This window comes from Chlorocebus sabaeus, chromosome 4 (assembly GCF_047675955.1).
Source record: "Chlorocebus sabaeus isolate Y175 chromosome 4, mChlSab1.0.hap1, whole genome shotgun sequence".
Classification (NCBI taxonomy): Eukaryota; Metazoa; Chordata; class Mammalia; order Primates; family Cercopithecidae; genus Chlorocebus; species Chlorocebus sabaeus.
The window spans coordinates 25,401,279-25,424,268 of NC_132907.1; the positions used below are offsets into that span (position 1 = coordinate 25,401,279).

The window sequence follows — 22,990 nt, forward strand, 5'->3', positions numbered from 1 at the left end:
AACACAGAAACTTAGGGCTACAAAAGACTTCAGACTTTTGGAGATTTTTAAGTGCTGTTGGACTTAAGGACAAAATAATCATGGAATTATTTTGGTAACTTTCCTCTGAAAAAAAGCATTCAAAAAAACTTTTAAAGGACAGAAAAATACATACTTTAATATCTAGTGAAGGCACAGCACTGCAGTCATTGCTACCGCTCTGCATTAAATGTGTCTCAGTTTGTCCTGAGGTACTGGTCTCCTCTAGTTCATTTTCCCTTGGAGAAATGTCTGTTTTTCCAGTTTTTTTCAATTCCACCACCTTTTCCTCAGTAACACAGATCTCTTCAGATCCTCTCTCTCTAAAATTTTCTCTTCCAGTTTCTTTCATATCTGTCTCCATTTCTTCAATGACAGCCATCTTTCCTGATACTTTCTCCATCATGGAAATGTCTCTTTTTCCAGTTTCTTTCAAATCAATTTCCTTTTCCCTTACAGCACTGATCTCCGCTAGCACCTTTTCCCTTTGGGAAATTTCTTCTCTAATTTCTTTCAAATCTGTCTCCATTTTACCTACAGGCCTGACCTCCTCTGGGCCACTTTCCTGTGGGGCTATTTCTCTTTCAGTTTCTTCCACATCTATCTCTATTTCCTCAGCAGCATCAATCACCTCTGGTGTCTTCTCCCTTGGGAAACTCTCTCTTCCAGTTGCTTTCAAATCTGTCTCCATTTCATCTACAGGCTTGACCTCCTCTGGGCCATTTTCCTCTGGGGATATTTCTCTTCTTCCGGTTTCTTCCAAACCTTTGTCTGTTTCCTCAGTGGCATCAATCACCTCTGGTGTCTTCTCCCTTGGGGAAATCTCCCTTCCAGTTGCTTTCAAATCTGTCTCCATTTCACCTACAGGCTTGACCTCTTCTAGGCCATTTTCCTGTGGGGATATTTCTCTTTCAGTTTCTTCCAAATCTATCTCTATTTCCTCAGTGGTATCAGTCACCTCTGGTGTCTTCTCCCTTGGGGAACTCTCTCTTCCAGCTGCTTTCAAATCCGTCTCCATTTCACCTAGAGGCTTGACCTCCTCTGGGCCATTTTCCTGTGGGGATATTTCTCTTTCAGTTTCTTCCAAATCTATCTCTATTTCCTCAGTAGCATCAATCACCTCTGGTGTCTTCTCTCTTGGGGAACTCTCTCTTCCAGTTGCTTTCAAATCTGTCTCCATTTCATCTACAGGCTTGACCTCCTCTGGGCCATTTTCCTTTGGGGATATTTTTCTTCTTCCAGTGTCTTCCAAATCTTTGTCTATTTCCTGAGTGGCATCAATCACCTCTGGTGTCTTCTCTCTTGGGGAACTGTCATTTCCAGTTGCTTTTAAATTTGTCTCCATTTCACCTACAGGCTTGACCTCCTCTGGGCCATTTTCATGTGGGGGTATTTCTCTTCTTCCAGTTTCTTCCAAATCTTTGTCTATTTCCTTAGTGGCATCAATCACCTCTGGTGTCTTCTCCCTTAAACAAATCTCTCTTCCCCTTGCTTTCAAACCTGTCTCCACTTCCCTGGTGACATCAATCACATCTAGAATCTTCTCCCTGGGAGAAATGGCTCTTCTTCCAGTTTCTTTTAAATCTGACTGCATTTCTTTAGTAGTATTAATCTCTGCTGGTACCATCTCCTTTGGTGAGGTGTCTAGTCTTACAGTTTCTCTCAATGCTGCTGTCATTTCCCCAGAGGCAAGAATCTTCTCTAGTACTACTTCTTTTGAGGAAATTTCTCTCCTTCCGGTTCCTCTTCTGATATTTGGCTTTGGTTTCTGAAATCGAGTCCTTAGAATTGGGACTTGATTAAGTTTATTTGCTTTATTATTCTCTTGAATGCTATAAAAAAAAAAAAAGGAGGGGCACACAATCAAGTTTTAAACCAGACTGCCTGCTAAAGAGATGATGTTTGAGAAATCACTACAGAAACACCAGAAACTCTCAAATCCAAAAAAATTAAGGAAGCCCTAGAAATCTCTGGGTAAAATTTACAAATTAAAAGAAAAAAATCCCACCTTTTGAAATCAAAGCAAAAAGTTTAAATATATATACCTAGTAAAGTCAATCAGTATAGAAGCTATTTGATCCTAATAATCTCTTTCCAATTGTCATTCACACTACCATTTGCAAATACTGACTGGGAAAGACTCTCCAGTTCCCTGCATTGGAGCCAGATTAATGTATGTCTGCTATTTCTACCTCTTCATCCCTTCTATCTTTTACACAGACAAACGCTTTGCCAAAATAGACCTGACCACCTCAAATACCTGGATACAAATATGACTTGACTAAGATTAAATCTTAGGACTACAAATGAGGTCTGCCCTCCTCACCTTTTAAAATCAACTTTATATGAGATTTCCTATACACGTTTCCCTAAGAGCTTATTTCATAATATAAGTAAAGAATAAAAGGAAAGACTAAATACACAATAATGTTTTGCTGAATGCTACTTGGCAGACAATCACTATCCAAAACAAGCACCTTGCTCTCCAGAAAAGCAGCAGCACTTTTTGTTTTGCTTTCTGTTTATTATAATAGATGGTGAAATCAATAAACATATAAATAAATGAAAGAGCTTTTATATGACTGGTAAAGAAAAGCTATTAATATTAGGCAAAAGCTAGATCAAATGAAACACTAGATTAGATTTATTCAGCCATGTCAGACTGAACAGGTATGTAACTATACATTCAACAGCTTAAAAAAACACGAGTGAGGCATGTTGCCTCATGCCTGTACTCCCAGCACTTCAGGAAGCTGAAGCAGATGGCTTGACCCCAGGAGTTTTTGGTAGAAATCCCATCTCTACCAAAACAAAACAAAACCCAACATTAGTCAGGTGAGGTAGCGTGCACCTGTAGTCCCAGCTATTCAGGAGGCTGAGGTGGGAGGCTCACCTGAGCCCAGGAAAGATGACAGTGCAGTAATCCATGATCATGCCACTGCACTCCAGACTGAGCAACAGAGGAAGATCCCGTCTCAAAACAAACAAACAAAAAACAAAAACAAATAAGCAAAAGATTTACTTAAAAGTATTCTAGGCTGGGCATGGTGGCTCAGCCTGTAATCCCAGCATTTTGGAAGGTTGAGACAGGTGGATCACTTGAGGTCAAGAGTTCGAGACCAGCCTGGCCAACATGGTGAAACACTGTCTCTACTGAAAATACAAAAATTAGCAGGGCATGGTGGCGCACGCCTGTAATCTCAGCTACACAGGAGGCTGAGGCAGGAAAATAGCTGGAACCCACGAAGCGGAGGTTGCAGTGAGCCAAGATCATGCCACTGCACTCCAGCCTGGGCGACAGAGCAAGACTCTGTCTCAAAAAAAAAAAACAAAACAAAAACAAAAACAAAAAAACAAAAGTATGCTATTGTTGCTACTGTTTGTTTCAACTTCTTTAGGTCCTAAACTATCCTTCCTCACTGAAATAACTGTTTTCAATAATGCAATTTTTGATACTACAAGACAGGTCCTTAGGAATAAGATTGCTTTTCAAGTTGTATTTGTTTACATAACTTAAATGTTTATATCCATCATTAACGTTAGTAATTGACAATGTTAAATGTAAAATTAACAGCAATCAATGAAGGAAATTTAATTTGATTAGTACAGAATGGACTGAATTCTATTTTCTGATTTATGACACTTCTCATCTCCATCCAGAAACATCTAGCTTTTAGTGAGATTACTATGCTAGCAATCTTGGTTTGGGTATCATGGGAAGAGATAAACCATCTTTACAAAGTCACATTTTGAAAACAGGCATATTATTTAAACACATAAATGCTTTAAGCAAAGGCTTTATTAATAATTTCATTATTTCAATATCAGTTCAGATTGTAAGACACAGATACACAATGTTATAACTATATTCTATGTGCTTAGATTTTTTAAACTGCCATTCCAGCAAAGCATTAGATTGTTTCTAAGTAACAAAAGAAGTACAGCATTAACTGAAGGGCAGTATCTGAGACTGGATATCAGATATAAAATTGAACTAGATTATTTCTCAAAATATGCAGTGGATCTACAAACTTTCCTCAGATCACAAATTTGAGAAGGAAGGCAAAGCAAGAGGACCACGAATGGAGAAAATAAGATATGGAATGAGCACAGAACTATAAATGTGCTTTAAGGTCTGCATATGTGTTTTTCTAAAACACAGAGTTTAAGAATCTATAAAATATTCATGGCCAGGCACGGCGGCTCACACCTATAATCCCAGCACTTTGGGAGGCCGAGGAAGGAGGATCCCTTCAGCCCAAGAGTTCAAGATCAGCCTGGGCAACATGGCAAAACCCTGTTTCTACAAAAAATTTAAAAATTAGCCAGACGTGGTGGCATGCACCTGTTGTCCCAGCTACTTGGGAGGCTGAGGCAAGAGGATCAATTGAGCCCAAGAGGTCGAGGCTGCAGTGAGCCATGATCGCACCACTGTACTCCAGTCTGGGTGCAAGAGCAAGACCCTGTCTTTAAAAAAAAGCATGTGTCTCCGTGTGTTTCAAACATATAAATGTGTGTATATATATGTTTCAAATATATATATATATATAAACCTCCAAAGGAACATCACCAATCATGACAAAAATCTTAAAATATTTATATGAAGTAGATAAGATGCAAAATTAACCTAGAAGATTAAATTTCAAAGAAATATTCACTAGTTTATCTAATAAAGTACCTTTTTTATATAGAGATGGGGTCTTGCTATGTTGTCCAGACTTGTCTTGAGCTCCTGGCCTCAAGTGATCCTCCTGTCTCAGCCTCCCAAAGTGCTGGGATTATAGGTGTGAGTCACCATGCCCAGCCTAAAGAATTTTCAACGCATTCTTTAAGAGACTGTTTTCCTACTATCTCTTTCTCTTACACAGCATCTTGAACAGGCCAACATATTTGGAGTAGGGGAGGGAGAAAACTTTCTGCTAGATATAGATAGGTGTATAATTTGATAAAACACAGAATCTTAGAATTGCTTTTGAAGATTTTGGAGATTCAAAGGCCAGAAAGATCACATGACAAAGCAGAAATGACACTACCCATGGAGAGGAAAGTTGTTGAGATCAGACTGAATATTAGTTACAATGTCCACCAGCATTCTAAAACCCAGAGGCCATTCAGAAAAGTTTAATTTTCTACTTAGCCACAGTATCTATTAAAAGACTCTAGCTTAAACTGAAAAAACATAAATAAAAAGAATAATTTGTTAGCTATCTGTAATTAAAATCCATATCAGAGATATGTAACAAGCAATGTAGTCATACAAACTTCTACCTAGAGACTGTGTGCACATTAGTAAAATAATTGGAGCAGTGGGGAGGAATAAGAAGCAAAGGAATATTGAAGGCAACAAGAAATAAATAAATTTTTTTGTCTTCCCATAAAGATGTTTAAAGTAGTTCAGGAAACCTAGCTTTCATTCTCAGGTTAGGTACTTTTCTTTTCTGGAGGGACAGGAGTCTGTCTCACTTTGCTGCCCTGGCTGGAGGAAAGTGGCACAATCATAGCTCCCTGCAGCTTCTAATTCCTGGGCTCAAGCAAGTCTCTTCCTTCAGCCTTCCATGTAGCTAGATAGGCAAGAGCCGCCATGCCCAGCTAGGTACTATTTAAACAGGTTAACACAGCTGTAAGAAAGTATAGCATAGGCTAGTCTTTAAACGTAAAGACTGGTAAAATATTAATTATTGAAACTGGACAGCAGGTATATGGGAGTCCACTACTGTGCTTTTGCGCACATTAAACATTTCCAAAATGAAAAGTTGAAATAGTATACTAGTAATTCCATCAGCCTGGCTTGGTACCCTCCAAGGAAGAAATAAAAAATAGAAAAGGCTTTGGCTATAAGCAGTATGGGTTTCTATACATAAGTTTTAAACAAAATATAGAAATCTTAAATAAAAGCAATATGTGCTCAATCTATTTCCAAAGAAACAAATATTTTAAAAGTAAGTAGCATTTTACATTTGAACATAAACATTAATACGCATGCTAAGTGACAAGGCTGGCTGGGCGTGATGGGTCACATCTGTAACCCCAGCATTTTAGGAGGCCAAGGCAGGTGGATCACTTGAGGTCAAGAGTTCGAGACCAGCCTGGCCAACATGGTGAAACCCTGTCTCTACTAAAAATATAAAAATTAGCTGGGCTTGGTGGCAGGCGCCTGTAATCCCAGCTACTCAGCAGGCTGAGGCAGGAGAATCACCTGAACCTGGGAGGCAGTGGTTGCAGTGTGCTAAGACTGTCCTCCAGCCTGGGCAATAAGAGTGAAATTCCATCTCAAAAAATAAAAAGTAAAATAAAATAAAATAAAGTGATAAGGCTATTCAAGTACTAATTTATGATGAGTAGCTTTTTTCAAACCATCTGAGAAATTCACATAAAGCCTACAACATAAACTTTCTTGAAAAGTGAAGTTATATTTTTAAATGTTACATAACTAGATACGCAGACAACAAATCCATCTAAATTGCTTCTGTTTTAAAAAACTGATTGAGTTCTAAAACTTCTTACAAAATCCAAAGATGATATAATCAACAAAATGATGCTTACCTTAGACATTCATTAAGAACCTTGGGCTCATCTGGCTGCACATTTTGAAAAGAATCATTTTTCTCAGGTTGTAATATGACATCTTCCTCTTCAAAATCTTTACATGATTGATATTCCATGTGTTGAGGAGTCTTAAAAACAAACACATTTTTCTATGTTTTAGGTTTCACAATGAGGCATAACAGATTTCATTGAAAATGTTGTCCAATTTAAGTATAAAATGGTAAAAAAAATTCAAAATTATAAAATGGTGACTTTAAAATACTTTTAACGTATTTTCTTTAGTTATCTTAGAAAATTTCAAGAGCTACTCCTTTTAGGATATCTCAAAGTCCCATTCCTCTCCTCCCAGTCAAAAAACAAGTTAACTGTCTTGGTTTCATCTGTTAGAAATACCCCTGTGGGGTCTATTTTTCTGAATTATTTTGATTATTATAATTGCATTATAGATCACGTGAAATTTTTTTTTTTGAGACAGAGTCTTGCTCTGTTGCCCAGGCTGGAGTGCAGTGACGCGATCTCGGCTCACTGCAAGCTCCGCCTCCCAGGTTCACGCCATTCTCCTACCTCAGCCTCCTGAGTAGCTGGGACTACAGGTGCACCAGCTGCCACCTGTGCCACCACCACGCCCAGCTAATTTTTTGTATTTTTAGCAGAGACAGGGTTTTACCATGTTAGCCAGGATGGTCTTGATCTCCTGACCTCGTGATCCGCCCGTCTCAGCCTCCCAGAGTGCTGGGATTACAGGCGTGAGCCACTGCGCCAAGCTGGAGTTTTTTAAGACTGGGTCTCACTCTGTCACCCACGCTAGAGTGCAATGGCATAATTACAGATAGCTCACTGGAGGCTTGAACTCCTGGGCTCAACTGATCCTCCTGCCTCAGCCTCCCAAGTAGCTGGAACTATAGAAGCACACCACTAAGCCCAGCTAATTAAAAAAACTGTTTGTAGAAACAGAGTGTCACTATGTTGCCCAGACTGGTTTCAGACACCTGGCCTCAAGCAATCCTCTCACCTCAGCCTCCCAAAATGCTGGGATTACAGGCATAGGTCAACATGCCTGGTCTACAGACCACGGGAATTATAACGTAAGAAATTGAAATCTCAAAATATGCCAACATTTATCTGTATCACAAAGACTATGTAAACCAAAATTCACAGTCTTTGTTCTTGGAATTGTATCTTAATAGGGAGCTTTTAACATTTTATGCCGTTTAAGCCAATGTTAAAACTCACATATGTACTGATCTCTTCAAAAGAGAAGGTTAATTCAAACATCCACTAAGTGATAGTGAAAAGCAAGTCCAAATATGAGGTCAGGTGAAACAGATTATTTATCATGTAAATGCCCAAAATCTAAAATGGCTTTACAACTAGCAAGGCTGTTGGCTATGAGATTTTGACCACAAATTTAATAAATGATGCACACAAATTGTGCAGTACTGTTTTTAAAAGGGGGTAAAGGGGTTGGGCACAGTGGCTCATGCCTGTAATCCTAGCACTTTGGGAGGCTGAGGCGGGTGGATCACCTGAAGTCAGGAGTTTGAGATCAGCCTGGTCAATATGGCAAAACCCTGTCTCTACTAAAAATACAAAAATTAGCCAGGCCTGGTGGTGTGCACCTGTAGTCACACAACTAAAAATACAAAAACATTATAGATCATGGGAATTTTTTTGTTTTTGAGACAGAGTCTTGCTCTGTCACCCAGGCTGGAGTGCAGTGGCACAATCTCAGGTGGCTGAGGTAGGAGAATCACTTGAACCTGGGTGGCAGAGGTTGCAGTGAGCCAAGATCGTGCCACTGCATTCCAGTCTGGGCGACAGAGTGAGACTCTGTCAGAAATAAACATATGTATGTATGTATGTATGTATGCATGTATGTGGGTGAAGGGAAGCTTATATTAAGGCTCACGTACTTCACAAAAATGTGACGAGGAATCAGAGTACTTACATCTCTATCAGCACGGGATTCATTTTCATTCTTTTCTACATTGGCCCCAATTTCTTCCTGTGACATGAGAATTTCTTTTCTTCCAGCAGCTTTACCTACATTTGGCTTTGGCTTTTGCATTCGGCCCCTCACTTTTGCAGGTGTTAAAGTCTTTAGCTGACTCTCTTCCTGCAGACAATTTTTTTCACCCAACCTAGAACCACAAAGAAATAAAATCAATGTTTATTTTGAAGTCACCAATTTCCTTCTCCCTGGCATGAATAAGTAAACCATGTGGAATATGAAATAATTCACAAGTTTTCTGAAAAGACATAATCTTCCCAGACGTGGTGGCTCACACCTGTAATCCCAGCACTTTGGGAGGCCAAGGCGGGGGGGATCATTTGAGGTCAGGAGTTCGAGACCAGCCTGGCCGACATGGTTAAATCTGTCTCTACTAAAAATATAAAAATTAGCCGGGCGTGGTGGTGGGCGCCTGTAACCTCAGCCACTTGGGAGGCTGAGGCAGGAGAATCACTTGAACCTGGGAGGCAGAGGCTACAGTGAGCAGAGACTGCACCACTACTCAACAGAGTGAGACTCCAACTCAAAAAAAAAGGAAAAAGAAAAAAAGATATAATCCTGAAAAGCCCATTTGAAAAAGCACTTTTAAATAGAATTTTATTACAAAATTGGAAAAATCTACATCTGTCAAGCATAAAATACTACTCCTGACTAAGGATACTATAGAATACTGTAGAACTCCAGGGGATTAGTCCCAAAGCATGGTATAAATGGTAACCCCTGGAACAGCCCAGAATCCACCAGTCAGATTCATATTCTATTTTAGATTTCCATTTCAAGTTAAATATTCCCTTTTAAAATCTCTTACTATAAATAAAATTATCCAGGAGCACATATTATAAACATTCAAATGTAATGGCTACCTCAACAGACTTAAAAAATTCATAGAAGCAATATCAAGCAGAGAGAGTATTATTAATGTTTCAAAACCACGTATGGTTGAAAACGAACTTAAAGTATGCCACTTGAAAATTAAATTCAGACCTTATTAAGCAGAAAACAAATTATTACCATCATTCCTAAGAGTTACTTTTTTTTACTATTTCCTGAATACTTACATAGATACAGTTTCAGCTTCTGGATTCTCTCTCTCCGTAGTCTCCATTCTCAAAATGTCCAATGTATTCATCTTATCCTTTTCCAGGTGGTCCTGTGAATTTAATTTGCTACAATTTATCTGCTTACCATAAAAAGTTCAAACTTTGCAATAAATAAATGGAAATTAAAACAACAGAAGTGGCTGGGCACAGTGGCTCAAGCCTGTAATCCTAGCACTTTGGGAGGCCAAGGCAGGCAGACCGCCTGACCTCAGGAGTTTAAGACCAGCCCAGGCAACATGGTGAAACTGTGTCTACTAAAATACAAAAAATTAGCCAGGCGTGGCAGTGTGCGCCTGTAGTCCCAGTTACTTGGGAGGCTAAGGCAGGAGAATTCCTTGAATGCGGGAGGCAGAGGTTGCAGTGAGCTGAGGTCATGCCACTATACTGCAGCCTGGGTGACAGAGTGAGACTCCATCTCAATAAATAAATAAGAACTTCATTTATTGTACTTCTAACTAGATGAGATTTTCTAAAAATCCTAAATGCAGATGAAATTTTTTTTTTTTTTTTTTTTGAGACACGGTCACGCTGTGTCACCCAGGCTAGAGTACAGTGGCATGATGATAGCTCACTGCAGCCTTGACCCCAGAGGCTCAGGTGATCCTCCCATCTCAGCCTCCTGAGTAGCTGGGACTACAGGTGCACACCATGCCCAGCTAATTTTTTCATTTTTTGTACAGACCAGATCTTGCCATGTTGCCCAAGCTTGTTTCAAATTCCTGGGCTCAGATGATTAGCCCACCTCAGCCTCCCAAAGGGCTGGGCTTACAGGTATGAGCCACCACACCTGGTGTACATTTTTTTTTTTTTTAACAAAACTGGAATCACACTAAATATTTCAGAAAAATATTTCTGAAATGTTAATTACCAAAGGATACAAAACTGTATTGAAACCATGATTCAGTTGTGTAAAAGAAAATATGTAACAATATATGTGAAAAGATTGGTTGCATGTAAATAATGAAATTACAAGTATTAGAAGGAATGGTTGGGCATGGTGGCTTATGCCTGTAATCCCAGCACTTTGGGAGGCTGAGGCGGGGGATCACCTGAGGTCAGAAGTTCGAGACCAGCCGGGCTAACATGGTGAAACCTCGTTTCTATTAAAAATACAAAAAAATTAGCCGGGCATGGTGGCACATGCCTGTAATCCCAGCCAGTTGGGAGGCTTAGGCAGGGGAATCACCTGAACCCAGGAGGCGGAGGTTGCTGTAAGCCGAAATCACACCATTGCACTCTAGCTTGGGCAACAAGAGTGAAACTCCACCTCAAAAAAAAAAAAAAAAAAAGAAAAAGAAAAGAAACAAGATTACAACATTTCAAAGAAAAAAAGGTAAAGAAAAAAAATTACAAGTGATTTTTGTTTTAACTTTTACATGAATCTGTATTTTCCAAATTTTCTAGAATTCAATAAACATCAAATTAGAATGATATAACTATACTATAAAGATTATGATAAAAGATATTTCACAAAACAGTAAAAAGCAAACCAACATCTTAAAAAGTGTTTTAGTTAAAAAAAAATTGTAGGCCGGGCGCGGTGGCTCAAGCCTATAACCCCAGCGCTTTGGGAGGCCGAGACGGGCGGATCACGAGGTCAGGAGATCGAGACCATCCTGGCTAACACGGTGAAACCCCATCTCTACTAAAAAAACACAAAAACCTAGCCAGGCGAGGTGGCGGGCGCCTGTAGTCCCAGCTACTCGGGAGGATGAGGCAGGAGAATGGCGTAAACCCGGGAGGCGGAGCTTGTAGTGAGCTGAGATCCGGCCACTGCACTCCAGCCTGGGCGACAGAGCGAGACTCCGTCTCAAAAAAAAAAAAAAAATTGTAACAATATAATTCTGGAAGTTATAAGGAAACAGAAAGATTCACTTAGCAACGTAAATACATTATTTATGACTGTCAGTTTGACAATGCATAACAATTCAGGAGACTCAGACATATCAGAAAAATTTTTAAAGTAATAAACATAACAAATAACAAAAGACAACACATAACAAGAATCATAAAAATATTTAAAACATTATTTGACCCAACAATCCCACCAGTCTGTAGAAATTTACACTTTGTTTCCTTGAGAAAGCCTTACTTACAAAATTGTTTGCTTCTTAAGTATAAGAGTTAAAAAAACAAATAAACAAAAATATAAACAATCTGAACATCCATTAGTAGAAAACTGATTAGGTAAATCAATAACATGTTAACATGATATAGCTATTAAAAAGATCAATTGGACCCAAAAAAGTGTAAATTAATAGTTTCAGAGGAAGAGTTTTTTAAAATTTTTTATTTTTTTGAGAGTTTCGCTCTGTTGCCCAGGCTGGAGTGCAGCGGCGCAATCTTGACTCACTGCAACCTCTTCCCTCCTGGGTTCAGATGGTTCTCTTGCCTCAAACTCCCGAGTAGTTGGGATTACAGGCGTGTGTCACAACACCCAGCTAATTTTTTGTATTTTTAGTAGAGATGGGGTTTCGCCATGTTGGCCAGGCTGGTTTCAAACTCCTGGCCTAAAGTGAGCCACCGGCCTCGGCCTCCCAAAGTGCTGGGATTACAGGTGCGCACCACTGTGGCCAGGTAAAAAAGGTTTTGGCAGGGCGCAGTGGCTCAACATAGTGAAACCTTGTCTCTACTAAAAGTACAAAAATTGGCTGGGCGTAGAGGTGTGCACCTGTAATCTCAGCTACTTGGAAGGCTGAGGCAGGAGAATCGCTTGAACCCAGAAGGCAGAGGTTGCACTGAGCCGAGATCACGCCGTCGCACCCCAGCCTGGGCAACAGGGCAAGACTCCGTCCCAAAAACAAAACAAAGAAAAGAAAAAGGTTTTAAATATTATACACATAATGGTTAAAAATTATAGAAATGTGTGCATACATAGATAAAGTTATTGGCCAGGCATGGTGCCCTCACACCTGTAATCCCAGCATTTTGAGAGGCCAACGCGGATGCATCACTTGAGGTCAGGAATTCAAGACAAGCCTGGCCAACATGACAAAACCTCGTCTCAACTGAAAACACAAAAATTAGCTGGGCGTGGTGGTGCATGCCTGCAATCCCACCTACTTAGGAGGCTGAGGCACGAGAATAGCTTGAACCTGTGAGACAGAGGCTACAATGAGCCAGGATCATGCCATTGCACTCCAGCCTGGGCAACTGAGCGACACCCTATCTCAAAAAAAAAAGAGGGCAGGCATGGTGGCTCATGCCTGTAATCCCAGCACTTTGGGAGGCTGAGGCAGGTGGATCACATCAGGTCAGGAGTCCGAGACCAGCCTGGCCAACATGGTGAAACCATGTCTCCACTAAAAATACAAAAATCAGCCAGGTGTGATGGCACGTGCCTATAATCCCAGCTACTTGGGAGACTGAGGCAGGAGAATTGCTTGACCCTGAGAGGTGGAGGCTGCAGTGAGCCAAGAACGTGCCACTGCACTCCAGCCTAGGCAACAGAGCAAGACTCCATGGCAAAAAAAAAAAAAAAGAAATAAAGAAAGAAAAAGAATAAAGAAATTTATTGACCAGGTGAGCTGGCTCATGCCTATAATCCTAGCACTCTGGAAAGCTGAGGCAGGAGAATCACTTGAGGCCAGGAGTTAGAAACCAGCCTGGTGCACATATACTCCATTCCTAATTTTTGCTAATTTAAAAAAGAAAATCAGGCCGGGCGCGGTAGTTCACGCCTGTAATCCTAGCACTTTGGGAGGCTGAGGCGGGCAGATCACGAGGCCAGGAGATTGAGACCATCCTGGCTAACACACTGAAACCCCGTCTCTACTAAAAATACAAAAAATTAGCCAGGCGTGGTGGTGGGTGCCTATAGTCCCAGGCACTCAGGAGACAGAGGCAGGAGAATGGTGTGAAATCGGGAGATGGAGCTTGCAGTGAGCCGAGATCACGCCATTGCAGTCCAGCCTGGGAGAGAGCGAGACTCTGTCTCAAAAAAAAAAAAATTATCTGGGTTTGGTGGCACACACCTGTATTCCCACCTACTGGGGAGAGTGATGTGGGAGAATTACTTGAGTTCAGGATTTTAAGTCTGTAGAGAGCCGTAATAGTGCCATTGCACTCCTGGACTCTGTTGCCTTGGCAATAGAGCAAGACCCTGTCTCAGAAAAAACAGTTTGTAAAAGACAGAAATGTGACTGCCTATGTGTGGATGAGAACGTTGTGGGCATAATTTAATATATAGCTGGTTTATGAAATATTTTAAATAAAAATTTTATATAAGTAAACAGAAGACAGATTTATCACCACTGAGGATATCTGAAATGATTATATACCAGGTTAAAGAAAATGTGTAAACAGGAGACTAAGATAGGAACAAATCTAATGTTAATGTAAGTTCTTGTATCTGTTTTAATATCAGCAATATTACTTTGTAATTACAAGTCAAAAACTTTTATTCCCAACTATTTAAAGAAAATTTTTATAATTTTAATTTCCATGAAGTCTCTTACCCCATACCTTTTCAACTGAAGTTTTTGAATGTGAATTCTTGCTCTCTGCCTCTGTTTTGCCTTGTGAAAGAACCAATTTCTTCCCAGTCCTTGACAAATTGGGTTTAGGTCTCTGGAAGCGACCTCTCAACATCGGTTTAACATTTTCTGTTTGATCAATTTCCCTGAAAAATTAACATTATTTAAATAGCATCAAACATGCAGTCATGTCCAAATGAACTTCTAAAATAACCTACTGAGAACTAGGAAGAACTCCTTTAAGAGCTTACTTAGAACAAGAGTAGCAAAGAAAACTTAAAGAGACTAATTTGTTCTATCTGATATTAAAAATATACTATTCATCAGTAATTAAAACAGTGTGGTACTAATATATGAGTAAACAGATAAATGAAACAAATTTAAAATCCAGAAACCAACTTCAAAATAGACATGATTTTGGCATATATTGAAGGTAGCAACTCATAACAGGGAGGATAAGATGAAATGCAATACAATACAGTGAGGATAAAACTTAAGAAATATTAAGCAAGATTAAGATGATGGGAAGGCCAGGCATGGTGGCTCACACCTATAATCCCAGCACTTTGGGAGGCCGAGGTGGGTGGATCACCTCAGGTCAGGAGTTCGAGACCAGCCTGGCAAACATGGTGAAACCCTGTTTCTACTAAAAATAACAATAATTAGCCATGCATGGCGGCATGTGCCTGTAGTCCCAGCTACTCAGAAGGCTGAGGAAGGTGAATCCCTTGAACCCGGGAGGTGGAGGTTGCAGTGAGCCAAGATGGTGCCACTGCACTCCAGACTGGGTGACAAGAGCAAGACTCCATCTCTGGATGTGGTGGTGAGCACCTATAGTCCCAGTTACTAGGGAGACTAAGGTGAGAGGATCACCTAAGCCTGGGACCAGGTCGAGGTTACAGTGAGCTATGATCACACCACTGCACTCCTGCAACCCTGTCTCAAAAAAAAATCATAAATATTTATGTACGTATGTATTATGTATGTATACACACACACACATTCTGTCAGCAAGCAATTCAATTTTCAGGAACTTACCCTATATACTTGTATATAGGCAAAAAGAGGGGCAAGACTATAAGCACTGTTTAGCAACACAACCTACATAGCAGTCAATAGGGCACTGGTAATACAAACTATGATGCATACATATACAGAACACTATTAAGCTATAAAAAGAACAAAGAGAGTTACTACATAAGAATATGAAGACAGAAGAAAACCACTGCAAAATGTTATATATAGTATCATTAGGTTTATAACAATAGCAAAAAATATAAATTTGTATTAGCTCGAAGGTATTTTTTTAATCTCTGAAAGAATAAATAACATGGATTATTTGTTTGAGTGAAACGGGACAGGGTAAGAGGGAGAGCTCAATTATACCTTTTTATACTTGTTGATGTTTGAACCCTATGAATGTATAGTCTATTTCAAAGACTGACATTTTGATTTTTTAAGAGTTTGATTTCCATTGTGACAGTACTTTACTGAAAAATAAGAATTGATGAAGTGAATAGTTTTTGTTTTTTTTTTTTTTTTTTTGACGGAGTCTCGCTCTGTCGCCCAGGCTGGAGTGCAGTGACGTGATCTCAGCTCACCGAAGGCTCTGCCTCCTGGGTTCACGCCATTCTCCTGCCTCAGCCTTCTGAGTAGCTGGGACTACAGGCACACCGGCTGCCACCTGTGCCACCACCACGCCCGGCTAATATTTTGTATTTTTAGCAGAGACAGGGTTCTCCATGTTAGCCAGGATGGTCTCAATCTCCTGACCTTGTGATCCGCCTGCCTCGGCCTCCCAAAGTGCTGGGATTACAGGTGTAAGCCACTGTGCCCAGCCCATAAACTGAATAGCTTTTAAGCCCATATGAGATGAGGAATTATGAGTGAGATTAAAAGGAAGTATAAAACCTTCAGATATCTCTTCAAAGGGAGATTTTTATGATGCTTTTAATCGTTTCTTGAGACGATATTAATTTAACCAGTATCTGCATACTGGAAGATACACTTCCTTGAAATCACCAATATTAAAATCTATTATTTTGACACCAGGCATAAAAAATAACTCAAACCAAGCAAAAGTAAAATCTCAGGGCAAATATTTAGGCTTCCAAATTGTTTTTGAATTTCATAAGTTACCACCTTCCTAAAATTCATATATTATACAACAAATATGAAAGAGAATCTTTCTGCAATTAAATATAAAAACACCTGATGTTACACTCTGAACAGACTACAGTATAATTACATATTAAATGATTCCCTCAACTATTAATAAACTATGTATTAATAGTCCCCTTGAATCCCTAAATAAAGCAACATTATTATCATTTAAGAACCTTATCAAAATTTTATAAATAAATCCTATCGTATAAAATACTCACAGTGAATTATTTTTTAGGTCAACATTTCTTTCTTCTGTACAACTACCCTCAACATCATTCACCTCACACGATGCTCTAATTCCAACTTCTAATGAAGGCAAATCTGAAGTGCTTGATTCTGAAGACTTAGTTGCTACTGATGCGGTATCTCGTTGATTACTAAAAAAGTGAAAATATATCAGAGAGAAAAGAATTCCTAAAATATATATTTTATAATAATTATTTTTAAAAATTTTAAATACACAAAATCACCATTTTGCAAGATGCTGCTTCAAATTACAGAATAATACAAACTGCTGTATTAGCTTTTCTATGATCCATCTTGCATCATGTTACAAAAACTGTACCTCCAGAGAAAGCAGCAGCCACAAATTTACACGTTTAGGAACATGCTCAAGAAATTTCAAAATGAAGGCCAGACAAAGTGGCTCACGCCTGTAATCCCAGCACTTTGGGAGGCCTGGGTGGGTCGATCAGTTGAGGATAGGAGTTTGAGACCATCTTGGCCAACATGGTTAAACTCCATCTCTAATAAAAATACAAAAACTAGCTGGGCATGGTGGTGCAGGCCTATAATCCACCTACTTAGGAGGCTGAGGCAAAAGAATCACTTGAACCCGGGAGGTGATCACACCACTGCAATCCAGCCTGGGTGACAGAGCCAAGCTCTGTCTCAAAAAAAAAAAAAAAAAAAGGCTTCAAAATGAGAAATTATTAAATGTGGTTCACAAATCAAACATGCGTAAAATAATAGTAACATTTAGGAATTAGCTTTCATTAAAATTTATATAGGCAATCCTTGCTATGCAGGGTACTGTGTAACCAAAAGTCATATAAAGCAAAGACACAGCTCCAATAAGCTCAAGTTGCAGTTAACACAGTCCTATGCAAAGTGAGAACTACTATATTAAAAAATATTTCAATTATCAGCCAGGTGTTAAAGAACGTGCCTGTAGTCCCAGCTACTCAGAAGGCTGAGGTGAGAGGACCGCTTAAGCCCAGGAAGTCGAGGCAGCAGTGAGCTGAGATTGCACCACTGCACTCCAGCCTGGGCGACAGAGCAAGACTCGGTCACAAAATAAATTTCAACTAACAATAATATAACTGAGAGTCATGCACTGACCATTTCAACACATATTCACATTTAGCCATACCTTTTTTTTTTTTCTTTTTTCTCGCTCATTTTTTCTACTAGGTGTTCATCGTTTCCTGACTTATCAGCAAGAGTTCTCTATATATTTTTATTGTCTAAATATTACACATAAAATCTCCCGATCAGTAACTTGCCTTTTATTTTCTTTATGGAGGATTTGTTAACAGAACTATTTAATTTTACTACCATCAAACTTACCAATCTTATCTTTTAAAGTCTGTGTTTTCTACGTTTTAATAGAAATGTCTTACCTCAGGCCTTGACATTACAAAGATATTTTTCTACATTTCTTCTAAAAGTTGTAAAGATTTGTTTTATACATGTAGTCTTCAATCCATCAGGAAGTTAGCGGATATGGTAACACGAGGATTAAATATTATGGTTTTCAAATCTGAGCTCAATCTGATGAATAGTTAGTTCAATCTTTGCCCGCTAATTTCTAAAGCTACCTCTGCCATATGACAGATTCCTAAATGTCTCTTCCTAAACTCTATATTCAGTTCCGCTGAGTCAATTCATCTAACCCTGTACCAATACCATGCTGCTTTAGTTACTGTAGCTTGAAAATTAGTCTAGGACAGTCCCTCTCCAAAGCTGGCGTTTTTTAAACCTGTCTTTACCATTCTTGAGCCTTTACTCTTGTGTACACGACAATTTTAGAATCAACTCTTTGTTTTCCAAAACCAACTGGGACTTTAACGATCATTACAAGGTTGTTTTCCCCTAAAGTAGAAAAAGTTAGGGCCACAGTGGCTCATGCTGAAGTGCGAGGATTGCTTGAGCCCAGGAGTTTGAGACCAGCCTGGAAAACATCTCCACTAAAAAATGTTTTTAAAATTAGCCAGGCATGGTGTCCCATGACTGTAGTCCCAGCTACTCCAGAGGCTGAGGTGACAGAATCATTTGAGCCCAAGAGTTCAAGGTTGTGGTGAGCTATGATCATGCTACTACACTCTAGCCGGAGCAACAGAGTAAGACCCTGTCACAATTTTTTAAAATCATTTTAAAAATTAGAAAAAGTCATGAGTAGTTTTGTGTAGTTTACGAAACTAGGTGTATCTCTGAAGTCACACTTTAGATATCTGTCACCTAGGAACAAACAACTATGAGAAATAGCATGATTCCACTTATGTGAAATATCTAGATTAGACACAGAAACAGAAAGTTGTCTACAACCTTACCACTCTTAATGGGCCTAATTTGGTCTCAAACTAAGCAAGTCTGGTCCTGATTAGTACATGGATGGGAAACAGAAAGCAGATTAGAGATTATCAGTGGTTGCAGCCAGGGGAGAATGAGGAATTACTGCATAATGGGTGCAGGTTTTCTGTTTGCAGTGATAAAACAGCTTTAGAAATAGTGCTGATGGCTGCACAACAATGTAAATGTAATTAATGCTACTAAATTGTATGCTTAAAAACAGTAAACAGCTTTAAGTTTGTTTTTGGCAATAGTTTCTTAGATATGACACCAAAAGTACAGGCAACAAAAGCAAAATTAGACAAATGGGACAACATTGAACTAAAAAGCTTCTGTACACCAAAGGAAAGAGCAGAGTGAAAAGGCAATCTATGGAATGGGAGAAAATGTGTAAATCATATTTCTGATAAGGGGCTAAAATCCAAACTACATAAATAATTCTCAAAACTCAACAGCAAAAAAGAAAATAACCTAATTAAAAACTCGGGCACAGGACCTGAACAGACATGTTTCCAAAGAAGATACACAAATGGCTAACAGCTACGAAAGATGTTCAACTCAATAATTATCCGGGAAATGCAAATCAAAACAACCATAAGAAACCACCTTCTACCTGTTCAGAAGGACATTATTAATAAAATGAAAGATAACAAGTATTGAAGAAGATGTGAAAAAAACTGGAACCCTTGTACATTGTTGGTGGTTATGTAAAATGGTGCACCCGCTATTGGAAACAGTATGAAGGGTCCTCAAAAAATTAAAAGTAGAACTACCACATGATCTAGCAACCCTACTTCCAGGTATTCATCCACAAGAACTGAAATCAGGACCTCAAAGAGATATCTGCACTCCCATGTTCAGTGACGATAACAGACAAAAACAACCTAAATGTCCATCAACCAATGAATGGATGAAGAAAATGTGGCCTATACATGTACTGTAATATTATTCGGGCATAAAAAAGGCAATCTTCTTATATGCTACAATATGGATGAAAGTTGAGGACATTACATTAAGTGAAATAAGCCAGTCACAGAAGGAAAACTACTGCATGAGGCTGGGCGCTGTGACTCACACCTGTAATCCCAGTACTTTGGGAGGCCAGGGCAGGTGGATCACCTGAGCTCAGTTCAAGACCAGCCTGAGCAAAATGGTGAAACTCCATCTCTAACAAAAATACAAGAAATTAGCCAGGTGTAGTGGTACATGCCTGTGGTCCCAGCTTCTTGGGAGGCTGAGATAGAAGGATTGCTTGAGCCTGGGAGGTGGAAGTTGCAGGGAGCTGAGATCGTGCCACTGCACTCCAGCCTGGGTGACAGAAACCGACCCCATCTCAAAAACAAAACAAAACAAACAAAACAAAAAAGAAAAAGAAAGAATCATGATTGCCAAGGGCTGGGAGGCGGAGGAAATGGGAGTTGCTGTTCAACAGGTACAGAGGTACAGTTATGCAAGGTAAAAAAAAATTCCAGAGATCGGCAATACAACACTGTGCTTATAGTTAACAATACTGTATAGTACATATAAAAAAATCTGTTAAGAGGGTAAATCTCATGTTTTTATATTACAAATTAAGATTTTAAAACACACACACACACAGAGCAGGACACATCATATTCAAACTAATGAAAACCAAAGACAAAGAAAATCATTATAGAAAATGATAAACCCATGTAAACACCAACCAAAAGAAAGCTACAATGGCAAAGTAAACTTATCAGAAAAAAAGAGCAATACCAGAAGGATAGTACACAATGATAAAGGGAATTTCACCAAAAAGACAAAACAATCCTAGATATGTACACACCTAATAACAGAGCTTCAAAATATATGGAGCAAAAACAAATAGAACTGAAAAAAAGAAACAGGCAAATCCACAATTACAGATGGAGACTTCGACACTCCTTTCTCAGTAATCAACAGATGTGGGTAAAACCAGAAAACACACAGAAAATACCTTAATGAAAGGATGGGGTCAGTTCTTTTCTCAACTTTTTCACTGGAGGCAAAACCCACAATGCCATCTACGTTTTGTGTGCAGGAAAGCATCTGCTCCTTACTGCATTCACCTTCCTTTACCTCGGGCCTTATAGCCTGACATTTATCTACAAATACAAAATGCATGTTATTCTAAAAAATGACAGCAAAAACATATTTTTTAAAGCACAAAGGAATTTACCTATAACACTGTCTTTTCCTACAAAACCTTAATTCATTCAACATTCAAATTCCTATTTGCAAGGCACACATCTTATTTTTAGACCACAATAAAAACTTAACATAGATGAGGATCAGCCCAAGCTTCTTGGACAGTTTATAGCATCTTTCTTTTATCTTAAATTCTAAGTATTTAAAGTGGCTTATTTTATATGTCAAGTAAGGAAACTAAAAGTTGACTTAACTATTCTTTTGCTCCTTCAGAAGTATACCAATTAGTAACAAAGTAATAGCTATCGTTTATTAAGTACTTATTAAGTGGCTGGAACTCTTAAGTCCATCAAATGCATTATCTCATTTAATACTTGAAACAAACCTGTTAAAAGACATTAATATTAACCTCATAGAGAACCCCCTGAGTTCAGAGATCTTAAGTAACTTGTCCAAAGCAATACTTAAGCAAGTAAAAAAGCTGGAATTTAAAGCAAGGTCTGTTTGATTTCTAAAATCTGGTTGTGAATCATTAAGCTGTTCTGCATTATACGTAATGACTCTAACGATAAGCCAAAAAAGAGCATAATATTGTGATGCCTACAAAGCATGCTATGTTAGCTACTAGGACTCTTATATTAAAATCAGATTGGTAAATCTGAACTACAGAAAACATAAATTTTATAGAAAGGTTGTTCTGGTCTGCTCCTACCTTTTCCTTGGTTATCGGCTTTAAATAATGTACATATGAATTCTTAAGGAAAGGGACCAAGACTCCCCCTCAAACTCTTAGCCCTCATCCCAAGCAACTCTTAAGTGGCAATATGTTTGCTTTCAAAGAGTAAAAAAGAAAAATGGAAGAAACACATATTCCTCTAGTTCTTTCATAGGAATTAACCCCTTGTGGGTTCACAGAGGTGCTCTGTAGAGGTACAACATGAAAACCTGTGCTTTATTAACAGACATAAGCAACACACTTCAAACTATATATACATGTGATTTCTAATCATAGTTAATGAGAATGCACAGGAGTTGACACAACTTAGAAACAAACTTTAGAGAACAATCTCCCCACTTTAATTTGTTTAATTTTCTTTTTACAACAAACTTTTTTCTTTAATTAAAAATAAACAGAGTTAGCACAGTACCATGAGTACAGAACCAATTAATAAGCACCATTAATTGCTATCTAGACAGAAAATTAAGTTACATACCATATTGCTGTACATGTCTTCTCAAGTAATATAGAGGCTTTTTAAATATGTAAGAAACTTACTCTTGTGTTTTTCTCCTTTAGAAGGACCCGCCTGAACAGTGGCATTTTCTAAAAGATTGTTTACTTCCAGTTCATTAGCTCCATCTTGCTTCTTCCTTCTTCTTTTCTTTTGATTTAGGTCTACTTCTTGTGCAACCTGTTCTGCATCCTTCCCTGATAAGGTCAGAGACTCTTCGTCAACTGTCTGAGCATCCTTCTGAGATCTTTCTGTGTCTGAAATTCTAGAACTCATAGACTCATCTGGATCATCATTCACTCTTTCACAGGCAATTTTTTTGACTGAAAACAAGAGAAACGACTATAAATATGCAAACAACCTAAAGAAAAATTTGTGAAGGTGGAAAAGAGACTCAAAGATGTCCTCTGTAGTATTTATTTGCAAGAACAAAAAGCCTAAAGACAACCTAAAATGTCCAATGGGAAATGACTAAATAATATATAAAAATCCATGGAGCCAATAATAGTAATGAGGTAAGTTTATATGCAGTCACGTGAAAATTTCAAAGGATACTGTTGCATTAAAAAAATCAAGCAGAACAAGATACACATAAAATCTTTTTTTTTTTAATCTCATTTTTATTAAACAAAAACAATTACATATAGAGATGCTCCTTGACTTATACTGGGTTTCATCCCAATAAACCCCATCATAAGTTGAGTATACTGTAAATTGAAAATG

General features: G+C 38.6%; 1 protein-coding gene across 11 annotated transcripts in view; it reads right to left on the minus strand.

Annotated features, from left to right (window-relative positions):
* The window catches only part of BDP1 (BDP1 general transcription factor IIIB subunit), a 113,623-nt gene that overhangs the window by 57,014 nt on the left and 33,619 nt on the right, over positions 1 to 22,990 (minus strand). For all 11 annotated transcript variants that reach the window (XR_012092753.1, XR_012092754.1, XR_012092756.1 and 8 more), the window contains 8 exons: positions 22,312 to 22,590; positions 20,845 to 20,992; positions 16,535 to 16,693; positions 14,140 to 14,296; positions 9,634 to 9,725; positions 8,513 to 8,705; positions 6,562 to 6,692; positions 155 to 1,850 (listed from right to left, as the gene is read on the minus strand). Coding sequence is in view for 7 of the 11 variants with exons in the window: in XM_073014702.1 (XP_072870803.1) it covers positions 155 to 1,850; positions 6,562 to 6,692; positions 8,513 to 8,705; positions 9,634 to 9,725; positions 14,140 to 14,296; positions 16,535 to 16,693; positions 20,845 to 20,992; positions 22,312 to 22,590 (2,855 nt within the window). In the remaining 4 variants the exon portion in view is untranslated. The remainder of the gene's footprint in view (positions 1 to 154; positions 1,851 to 6,561; positions 6,693 to 8,512; positions 8,706 to 9,633; positions 9,726 to 14,139; positions 14,297 to 16,534; positions 16,694 to 20,844; positions 20,993 to 22,311; positions 22,591 to 22,990) is intronic.